Source organism: Triticum aestivum, chromosome 7B (assembly GCF_018294505.1).
Source record: "Triticum aestivum cultivar Chinese Spring chromosome 7B, IWGSC CS RefSeq v2.1, whole genome shotgun sequence".
NCBI classification, from domain to species: Eukaryota; Viridiplantae; Streptophyta; class Magnoliopsida; order Poales; family Poaceae; genus Triticum; species Triticum aestivum.
In genome coordinates, this window is record NC_057813.1 from 685,796,587 (window position 1) to 685,807,751 (window position 11,165).

Consider the following 11,165-nt stretch of genomic DNA (forward strand, 5'->3'; position numbering starts at 1 on the left):
GCAGTTAGCGCGACCCAAAAAAAATTCGACGGCCGGGCGGAGAGCTGCAGAGGAGCGCATACGGAGCACCCTATGTGCTCCACGAGCACGCGTCCCGACCCGTGCCGAGAGCAACGGAACGGCCGGCCTGCCGGATCGAGTCGCGCGTCAGGACCGATCGCCGGAACGCCCGTCTTGTGCATGGCGACGGGGTCCGGGCCCGGGCGGGCGAGCGTGCCTGCCTAGATAGGATAGCTTCCGTGCCCGCGCTGGCAGCTTTCGCCACGGACGATGGAAACGGGTCCCGGTGACGTCTCATCGACCCATTCGCCTCGCCGGCCGGATCCGCCGGATCGCCGCACGGGACGTGGTCGACCGACCGCGGCAGGGAATAACTGTAGTAGTACAAGAGCTCAAGCAATACCGGTTTCGACAATCCGACAAGGGACAGGCAGCCGGCAACGTGACTTGCCGAGGAATTTCGCTCAACTTTCCCATGACTTGTTCTCCGCAAACACATGATGTCTGCAACGATCCACTTGAAAGAAATGACAAGTCGTCCACGAGACGTACTACAATACAATGGTGCATGCTTACACCAACCCAACCAGAAACAAAGGAAAAATATCACGCGTGAAGAAGGCCTCAAAGGGCACGCGAACGATCACTTGTTCACTCGAGGAGCATCAGTTTTCAGTGGTGCTTGCCCCAGCCAGACCCGCCTCCGGACCCGTAACCCGCGCCGTACCCTGCTCCTCCTCCGCCCACGCCGAAGCCCGGCCGTGCCCCGGGACCGAACCCTGCTCCCGAGGTTGAGCCGGACGTCGAGCTGGACCAGCTGGAGGATCCTGCTCCGGAGAACGAGCCAGGGTTCGGACCTGAACCGGCGCCGGACCAGGCGGTCGAGCTAGAACCGGCGCCCGCGCTAGAACCAAATCCCGTAGACCCTGTACATAAATCAAGCATGTGTTACATTTCATTGTAATTGCAGCTATTGAAAACTTTTTATGGGGTTGCAAAAAGTACAATTAGAACATGTACAATGTTCCATATCAACGTGCAATTGAATAAAGTATTATTACTGACGAGAAGTAAAAAATTGAACCTGAGCTTGAGTCGGATGCAGAGTTGGAGCCTGACCCTGAACCTGAACCTGAACCCGACATGGAGTTTGACCCACTGCCTGATGCACCGAACGCACCAGAGCTCGAACCAGCATCAGAGTTTGCACCCGACATAGAGCCGGAGCTAGAGCTTGACCCTGAACCCGACATGGAGTTTGATCCACCGCCTGATGCACCGAACGCACCCGAGTTTGCACCCGACATGGAGTTTGATCCACTACCTGATGCACCGAACGCACCAGAGTTTGACCCTGAGTTTGCACCCGACGTAGAACCAGAATTGGAGTTTGAACCGCCACGTGATCCACCGAATGAAGCCGCACCTGGGACACATAAAAGCTTGGTGAGTCCAGGTGAAAAGAAAAATCGTGAATTTTAGCGACGAGCAGAATAACCAAACACAACCAGAAACACTAACCTGACCCAGAAGATGAACTTGAACCTGAGCGAGAGGAATCAAATCCCGAGCCTACGCTTGAGCCGGAACCAGCTCCAGAATTCGAGTAAGAACCGGCGTTTGACCCTCCATAGGAGTTGGAGCCCGAACCAGCGCCCGAATTCGAATTCGACGAGGAGCCACCAACAACAACACCATAGCCGGAACCACAAGATGAGCACCCACCACTTGACCCAACATTCGACCCACCACCATACCCAGACGATACACCTGAACCCGACCCAATACCAGATGACTCACAATCATGCGAGGGGTATGAACCTCCACTAGACCCGGACCCAAAGCCCGAACCCGTACCCACTCCGGATCCATAGTTCGACCCGGGACCTGTGTTACAGTCGGGACCACCGTTCGCCCCGCTATTCGAGCCGACACCGACACCAACACCGACATTGATCGATGTACCCAAACCTACAGAACCGGAGCCAGAACCCGAACCCGAGCAAGACGACGTACCCGAACCGCAACCGGAAGCCGAGCCCCCATTTGTAGAGCCAGAGCCATACCCATAACCGGAGCCGGTGCCCGACCCACGGCCGGACGCGGCATGAGAACCACCGTTCTGACCCGACCAAGCACTGTAACCCGACCCCTGGCCCGAACCAGAGGCCGAACCGGATCCACCGAGCCCAAGATCAAGCCCTATGCCTAGCCCACCACCTAAACCCAGGCCCAAGTCACTTCTAGCCGGCCTACCCATTGCAACACCTGCTGCCATTGACACCAGAAGCACCACAAGAAGAGCAAGATCAGGAAGAACTCTACGGGACGACGCCATTGGCGGTGTGTTATGGGCTTTGCTGATGAAGTGTGCAGTCCTGTGCCGTGTACGCGTGTTTATATAGCCGCAGCTTAATGCTTAATGTATTGGTGGCACATGATGGTTACTGTAAAAGGTGGCGCGAATGGTGACTGGATGGATTCCTTCACGGGCGCTGTAGCATGTGAAACATGACCTAACTCTTTGGAGCTTAACCATTGGCGGTTCGTATTATCTTAGGAGCTGACGAGGGGTTTGGCTCAATCTATGGTCGCTATTGCCAGTTTGCTAATACTATACTAGAAATTCTCGATAGTTCTGGATGGAAGTTTCTAGACTGGGTCCCCGCTGGCTTTGGTATGAAAATGCATCGCTGGAAATGGACTCTGTAGAGAAGTTCAGTAAGCATGTTGTAAATGCGCAGAGTGATTAAACAGCTTTTAATAACACAACTGAACTCAATATATTATCGAAAGAACAGAACTTGGAATGGAGTTATCAAATATTTACTGTAACATCTAACAGAGGAAGTGCATCTACTTTGCATCTCGTCTGAAGAATCCCGAATCGAGCAAAAGGTTTTCATCTGAGCCGAAGAATGCATTTGATGCTGATGCTGTCGCATTCTGAACTTTGACAGTAGTTAAGAGTAAGTGTACACCTCCGAAGTTTAACAGACAAAAAATGATAGTAAGACAAAAGAAGTACAGGCTGAGATTCTGTAGTAGGCAAGGTGCACCGCATGGAACCAAAGCAACTGCGGCTGCATGATGACTGGACGCTAACGTGGAGTTCTTGGCCACCACAAATACTGTATAATTTAGGCCTGAACATTTGGGACTTTATCTTTGTCTTCAGAGCCGCCCACAGAATCGTTCTAGAGTTCTGCACCAAATCCTCACTCTACTAGCGACACTGGCAGAATATTTTTTGTTTCAGTATGGAGTGTACTAGCATTTACTCTGTTCTGCATACATCTATATCTGATACGGTTCTTTCCATTGTCTAAAAATCATACAGACAAACCATATCTGAAACATTTTAGGTACAATCATGGAAGCCTTGAAACATCGGCCATCTCCTCCCGGAGGTCGTGCCGTCGTCGGTCGGGGCCATGTACCTCCGCTTCGCGACCCAGGAGGACCGGGCGGAGGCTCTCCGGCGCCAGCCTTTCCAACACGAGGGCGCCCGCATAGACCTCTTTGCGGAGGAGGCCTACGACCGTGTCACTCCGCGTCTCGACGTGTGCGCGGTGCTGGCCGCCACTGGCTTCCCTGCGGAGTTCATCACCCCGGTCTGCATCCCCGCCATGTTCTCCGGGTTCGGCAAAGTGCTCGAGGTGGACCCGTTGGTGCTCTCCGGTCGTGAGCTCGCCACGGTGCGGGCGGTCGTCCTTCTGCAAAACCCCCGGCGCGTCCCGTGTGACGTTTGGCCCCTTGGTGGACGGTGGGGGACACGCATTGTCGCGGTCCGTCCCGTCTGTGCCTGGAGCCGGGACGACTCCTTCTCGGCAGATGGGACTTACATCCCGTTCTTCGCTGAACCGCCACGGCGCCACCCCCCTTCGCCCACAACCAGGCCGTCCTCCTTGGTCAGCCGGTGGGATCCCGCTCTGGCGAGGGCACTGCCGTGCATGGGGGCGCGAGGGGGCCCGGGTTCCAGCTGGCCTTCATGCTGCGACTCTTGGGTGCCCCCCCTCTCAATCGCGGGCTGCCCCTGCGTCTCCCTGCCCCCCCCCCCCCACCGTGGAGGTCGAGGCCTCGCCGCCCCACTGCGGTGGGATGGCCTCTTCTGGCGCGGGGTCACCCGGCGGCCGGTCCAGCGTTACGCTGGTCGAAATCGAGGAGCCGCCTTTGGCGGTGGTGGCGCCTCCACCTGCGCGGCGTAGGAGCGCAGGATCGCTCGTGACGAGCCGGCCAACTGGATCGGCGCGGAAGAGAAGGCGATGCGGCTTCGTGCGCTTCGTGATGCTCTTTCCAGCTGCTCGCCGCGCCTCAAGTCCAAGGTGGCCAAGGGCAAGATGCTGGATGCGGTTCTCAAGCCGTTGAGCGCCGCCGAGGCGGCGGCCGTGAGCTCTGCGGCCATGATTCCATCCGTCCCGGTGATGACTAGTGACGATGTGTGAGGGCTCTCTGTGTGCGCAGATGCGCCGCGCGTGTCGCGCCGTCCCCCCCTTTGGTGTTCTAGGCCCTTGTTTGCGGATACCTACAGCGTTTGTGCTGCCCGCGGGTCTCGTGCATATCTGTTTCCTCTCCTGGGACGGGTGTTCGGGACGGGGTCCTCCCTCGTTCTCGTCGGTGTCCGTGCCTGTAATGGATAGTGCCCCGTGTGTCAAGCTTTCGCTCCTGTGTTGGAATGTGCAAGGGCTGGGGGATAGGGATAAGTGTGACGTCGTTAGAAACTCTATCAACGCTGTCGGCCCTGCCATCGCCTGCATCCAGGAGAGCAAGTTGGACGATCTCCCCTCTCTCAAAGCTCGCTCGTTCCTACCGGCTCGTCTTGAGTCGTATGTCTGTAAGCATGCCGATGGGTCTCGTGGCGGTATTGTCACGGCTTGGGACCCCCGCGTCTTTTCTCTGGCCTCCTCTTCGTCCTCCCGCTTCACGCTCACCGCCTCCTTCCTATCCACCACGACCGCTTTCTCCTTCTCGATCACCAATGTCTACGCCCCCTCCGATCACGCTCTCACGACGGATTTTGTTCTCGACCTCCAAACGGTCGCCCGAGACATCTCCGGGCCCTGGATGGTGCTTGGAGATTTTAACTTGATCCGTTTCCCCCACGAGAAAAACAACGATAGGTTCGATGCCTCACGCGCTGAGGTTTTTAACTCTCTCATCAACGGGCTTGCGCTGCACGAGCTCGCGCTGTCTGATCGCATGTTCACCTGGACTAATAAGCGAGACCCGCCGACGCTGGCTTGCTTAGATCGTGTCTTGTTTGACTCGGCCTGGGATGTAGCCTTCCCGGACTCGTCCCTCTCCTCCCGCCCTCGGCCAACCTCGGACCACGTCCCCTTAGTCGTGGAAGCGCTCACCAAAATCCCTTCATCTCTGCGATTTTTCTTTGAGAACGCCTGGCTCCGCGACCCTCAGTTCCTCCCCTCCACCCTTCCTTCATGGTCGAACGCTGGTCATGGGCGGTGCGCGGTGGGCTGCTTGGCAGCCCGCAAGAAGAGGTACAGAGCAGCGGCCAAGGTTTGGAAAAGGCAACACAAGTTCATTCCCGCTTTCGATAATGACTGTAAATTCCTGATTGACTTGGTTGATTTTTGGGAGGAATGCCGTCCTTTATCCGATGCTGAAAACAGGCTCCGTCGTGACTCGCGTCGGGCGCTGGTGGCCTCCATCAAGCGTCAGAGCGCGTACTGGAAGCAGCGCGGGAAATGTCGAGCCGTCTGCGAGGGTGATGAGAACACGGGCTTCTTCCACGCAAGCGCCTCCCAGCGTAGGCGATCCAACTCCGTCCGGGCCTTGGATGTGGACGGGGCTACCATCCTCGACCACGCGGGGAAGGCGGCGGCCCTCCTCTCCTTCTACTCCGAGCTCCTGGGCAGGGCGCGTTCGTTCGTTTGGCGCTTCGACCTGTCGGCCCTGTACCGTGGCGCTGCTCGGGTCGACGGAGCTGCCCTGACTCGGCCATTTTCGGCCGACGAGATCAAGGAGGCGGCGACTATGCTGGACCGCTCTGTTGGGGAACGTTGCAGAAAATTAAAATTTTTCCTACGGTTTCACCAAGATCCATCTATGAGTTCATCTAAGCAACGAGTCAAGGGAGAGAGTTTGCATCTACATACCACTTGTAGATCGCGTGCGGAAGCTTGCAAGGTGATGATGTAGTCGTACTCGACGTGATTCGAATCACCGATGACCAAGTGCTGAACGGACAGCACCTCCGCGTTCAACACACGTACGGGACGGGAGACGTCTCCTCCTTCTTGATCCAGCAAGGGGGAAGGAGAGGTTGAGGAAGACAGCTCCACCGGCAGCACGACGGCGTGGTGATGGTGGAGAGGCAGTACTCCGACAGGGCTTCGCCAAGCACACAACGGAGGAGGAGAGGTGTTGGGGAGGGGAGGGCTGCGCCTTGGAGGGTGGTGCCGCTGCCCTCCCCTCACCCCTCTATTTATAGGGGGAAGGGAGAAGGGGGCCGGCCCCCTAGAACCCATCTAGGGGGTGGTGCGGCGTCCTAGGGGAGAGGGGAGAGGGTGGCTTGCCCCCCAAGCCAAGGGGGGCGCCCCCTCTAGGGTTCCCCCTCAACCCTAGGCGCATGGGCCCAAGGGAGGGGGGTGCGGCCAGCCCACCAGGGGCTGGCTCCCTGCCCCATGCAGCCCATGTGCCCCCCCGGGAGGGGTGGCCCCTCCCGGTGGACCCCCGGAACCCTTCCGGTGGCCCCGGTACAATACCGGTATGACCCCGAAACTTCCCGGTGTCCGTTTGACAACTTCCCATATATAAATATTTACCTTCGGACCCTTCCGGATCTCCTCGTGACGTCCAGGATCCCATCCGGGACTCCGAACAACATTCGGTAGTCACATACTAGTCTTCCTAATAACCCTAGCGTCACCGAACCTTAAGTGTGTAGACCCTACGGGTTCGGGAGACATGCAGACATGACCGAGACGCTCTCAGTCAATAACCAACAGCGGGATCTGGATACCCATGATGGCTCCCACATGCTCCTCGATGTTGTCATCGGATGAACCACGATGTCGAGGATTCGATCAAACCCTGTATGCAATTCCCTTTGTCAATCGGTACGTTACTTGCCCGAGACTCGATCGTCGGTATCCCAATACCTTGTTCAGTCTCGTTACCGGCAAGTCACTTTACTCGTACCGTAATGCATGATCCCGTGTCCAACACCTTGGTCACATTGAGCTCATTATGATGATGCATTACCGAGTGGGCCCAGAGATACCTCTCCGTCATACGGAGTGACAAATCCCAGTCTCGATCCGTGTCAACCCAACAGATACTTTCGGAGATACCTGTAATGCACCTTTATAGTCACCCAGTTACGTTGTGACGTTTGATACACCCAAGGCACTCTTACGGTATCCGGGAGTTACACGATCTCATGGTCGAAGGAAGAGATACTTGACACTGGCAAAGCTCTAGCGAAACGAACTACACGATCTTTTATGCTATGCTTAGGATTGGGTCTTGTCCATCACATCATTCTCCTAATGATGTGATCCCGTTATCAACGACATCCAATGTCCATAGTCAGGAAACCATGACTATCTGTTGATCACAACGAGCTAGTCAACTAGAGGCTCACCAGGGACATATTGTGGTCTAAGTATTCACACGTGTATTACGATTTCCGGATAATACAGTTATAGCATGAATAAAAGACATTTATCATGAACATTGAAATATAATAATACTTTCATTATTGCCTCTAGGGCATATTTCCAACACGCTCCAGCGCTCCTGGACCGGACGGCCTCGGTCCGGCGTTCTACCAGGCGGCCTGGGGAGTCGTCTCCGAGGACCTGCAGTGGCTTTTCGCTTCTGTCCACGACGGGACGGCGGACCTTGACACGATCAACCGGGCCTACATCGCCCTCCTGCCCAAGGGGGCGGGGGTGCCAACGCCGGCTGCTTTCTGCCCCGTTTCCCTCCAGAACGCGGACGTGAAAATTCTATGCCGCGGCCTCACCTCGCGGCTGCAGCGACAGATTGGAAGCATCATCGACTGCGGTCAGTCCGGGTTCCTGGCTGGCCGGAGCATCTCGGAGAACTTTGTCTGCGCTGCCGAGGTCATTCAGTGTTGCCACAGGCGCCGCGCCCCTGCGCTCGTCTACAAGCTCGACTTCGCCAAGGCTTTCGATTCAGTAGACTGGGGTGCGCTGCGCCGAATCCTCGAGGTGCGAGGGTTCCTTGACCAATGGTGCTCTTGGCTGGATTCGATCTGCCGGTCCTCCCGATCGGCGGTGCTCCTAAACGGCGTGCCTGGGAAATGGTTCACAGTGCGCCGGGGGCTGCGACAGGGGGACCCGTGCTCGCCCTACCTCTTCCTCATCGTCGCCGACGTGCTGCAGCAGATGATCCGGCAAGACGGCGGGCTCTTCCATCCTCTTGTGGACGGAGAACCACCTCTCGTGCTGCAGTATGCAGATGATACGCTGGTTATTCTCAAGGCGGATGCCGGAGCGGCTTCCCGTCTGCGACGGATCCTCGACGACTTCGCGGCTGCCACGGGACTCACCATCAACTTCTCCAAAAGCACGCTCGTGCCCATGCATGTTCCGGCGGACGTGCTGGACATAACAGTCGGCGCCCTCGGCTGCGATGTTCAAGGGTTCCCGCAGGCCTACCTCGGGCTCCCTCTCTCCTGGGAGAAACTCTGCTTCGCGGATTTCCTCCCCATGATCGCCAAAGTCGACAAGTACTTGTCGGGGTGGCGTGCGCGCCTTCTCTCCCCTGCCGGGCGGCTCGTCCTCATCAATGCCGTCTTGGATGCTCTTCCCACGTACGCTATGGCGGCTATGTTGCTCCCTCCGGCGGTGATCAAAGCGCTTGACTCGCTGCGTCGTGCCTTCCTTTGGAACGCGGCTGAGCGCGCGTCTGGCGCCCAATGTTTGGTGGCGTGGGAGCGAGTGTGCCGGTCCAAGGCGGAGGGCGGGCTGGGGGTTCGCGACCTCGCGACGCAAAACCGGTGCCTCCTAATCAAGATGCTTCATCGACTCCATGCCTGCTGCGCATCGTCGCGATGGGCGACGTGGGTCTTGACTGAGCTCGCGGGGCGGTCCCTCCTCTCCGGGTTGGCAGCTCAGACGACCGGGGAGCACGGCAAGGCTCTCGGCGGTCTCCTCCCGCTCTACCGCAGTCTCACGGCGGTGGAGGTCTGTGACGGGAAGCGAACATCCTTCTGGTTCGATAATTGGCTCCCATGTGGAGCTGTTGCGGCGGCCTTCCCCGCCCTCCTCTCACACGCGACTGATCGCAAGGCCACGGTGTGGTGGGTGCGCTCCCACGGGCTGAGCAGTGCTCTTGTGCCCAGGCTCACCACTGTCGGCGCAGCGGAGCGGGACTCCCTCCTGACGCTAATGGATGGGGTCGCCCCGGCCCCGGGGGACGACGTGCGGAGCTCGGTTTTGTGCCTGGGTCCTCGGGGGGGACATTGCGGCGGCCAAGGTCTACGCTCTGGAGAGGTTCGGTGGGGTGCAAGCTGCCTTCGCCGAGTTCATTTGGGGGTGCGCTGCTCCCTCTCGCGTCCGCTTCTTCGGCTGGCTCCTGACCCAGCGACGGGTGCACACGCGGGACGTCCTTCTCCGAAAAACCATCGTCGCTGCGGAGGAGGCGGCGTGTCCCATCTGCGGTGATACGCTTGAGACGGCGGATCACATGATCTTTTCTTGTCCTTTCGCGCGCGCGTTCTGGAGAACCATTGGACTCGAGGTGGCCGGACGAGGATACAATGTGGGGGCTCTACAGGACCTGGACGTTGGTGCCATGGCCGGCGAAGCTACTGCTGCGTCCTTTGTTCTGCTGTGCTGCTGGCAGCTTTGGAAGCATAGAAACGCGGTGGTCTTCCAAGGCGCGCCGCTCTCCCTTGCCCGTCTCCTCGGCTGCTGCAGGGAGGAGGCTGCCCTGTGGAGGGGGCGCCTGAAGGTGGCTGATCGGCCGTGCATTGACAGGTGGCTGCTGGTGTTCGCGTACTCCGGCTAGTTCATCTTGCTTGCCTCGGGGGAGGGCTTGTGCTCCCCCCACCCTCTCCGGCGCGGCTGTGCGTCGAGGGGTGCTGTTGCTTCTCTCCCTCCCTCTGTAAAAACCTGCCTCCCCCCGGGGGTGATTCAATAAAAAGAAAAAGAAATTTCAGGTGGAGGGCTTTCGCCCCTCCCCCGGTGACTTTCAAAAAAAAAAGGTCAGAAAAATTAACAGTTCGCTAAGCGAGCTTTTAGCACTGCAAAATGAGAGATTTTTTAAAAAAGGTTTTCCGTCGCCGGGACTTGAACCCGGGTCTCTCGGGTGAGAGCCGAGTATCCTAACCACCTAGACTACGACGGAATCGTGTTGATGTAAATACTAGAACTTATGTGTTTATCTGGGCTGGCATGTCTGTTCGTGTACACCACACAAAAACTGCACGGATGATAGATCCATTACATTGCTAGAAAACATCAACAAACAGATAACGGACTACATTTTCTCTATTTGATCCATTACATTTTTGAATTTAGCCATGCATGCGAGCACATGAACCATTCCAAATTCAGACAAAGCGGATACTGAGAATCCAAACCAACATGTCATGTGTTTGTCTTGACAGCAATCTTCCCGTTGGCTTTGGTGTGAAAATGCATCGCCGGAAAAATGGAAATAGATGCCCTTCATGAAGAGTTCAGTAAACTGCATACTCTTCATGGACAGTTCAGGTAAGTTGCATAGTTATTCAGACAATGCACTGAATGTTCTGCAATCACATTCAGTAAGCATACTGTATATGCACATGGTGATTACACAGCCTTCAACTTCTAACAGTACAGTAGAAAGTTCATAGCGCCTCATCCGATATTATCGCAATAAATTGGAATCGAATAATCAGATATTTATTGTAAGATCTAACAAATGAATTGCATCTAGGTTGCACATCATATGAAGCATCCTGAAACGAGCAAAAAGTTTTCATCTGGGCTGCAGAATGCATTCTGTAACTTGAACAGTGGTTAAGAGTGAGCACACACCTCCGAACCTTACCAAAGTAGAAATGATAATGATAAAAGAATTACACGCTGGGATTTTGCAACACGCAAGGTGCACTGCCCGAAATCAAAGCAACTCTGTCTGCATGATGGCTGGACGCTAACGTGGAGTTCTTGGCCGCCACAAAT

At 56.5% G+C, this 11,165-nt stretch overlaps 1 protein-coding gene and 1 non-coding gene across 2 annotated transcripts; both read right to left on the bottom strand.

Annotated features, from left to right (window-relative positions):
- Positions 1-458: 458 nt before the first annotated feature.
- LOC123160352 (fibroin heavy chain) lies at positions 459-2,356 on the bottom strand. The gene is made up of 3 exons (XM_044578163.1): positions 1,522-2,356; positions 1,085-1,426; positions 459-926 (listed from the first exon to the last, which is right to left on the bottom strand). The coding sequence occupies exons 1-3, from the start codon at positions 2,336-2,338 to the stop codon at positions 673-675; spliced, it is 1,413 nt and encodes a 470-aa protein (XP_044434098.1). The 5' UTR covers positions 2,339-2,356; the 3' UTR covers positions 459-672.
- Positions 2,357-10,268: 7,912 nt separating this feature from the next.
- TRNAE-CUC (transfer RNA glutamic acid (anticodon CUC)) lies at positions 10,269-10,341 on the bottom strand. The gene has a single exon. It is a non-coding gene; the product is annotated as a tRNA-Glu (tRNA).
- Between the last annotated feature and the right edge of the window lie 824 nt (positions 10,342-11,165).

Bases quoted from the DNA above. Each gene is read 5' to 3' on its own strand.
- LOC123160352 (XM_044578163.1), bottom strand. From the start codon at position 2,338: ATGGCGTCGTCCCGTAGAGTTCTTCCTGATCTTGCTCTTCTTGTGGTG. The intron at 1,427-1,521 runs GTTAGTGTTTCT...TATGTGTCCCAG, and splicing joins AAGTTCATCTTCTGGGTCAG to GTGCGGCTTCATTCGGTGGA. The intron at 927-1,084 runs GTTCAATTTTTT...ATTTATGTACAG, and splicing joins TGCATCCGACTCAAGCTCAG to GGTCTACGGGATTTGGTTCT.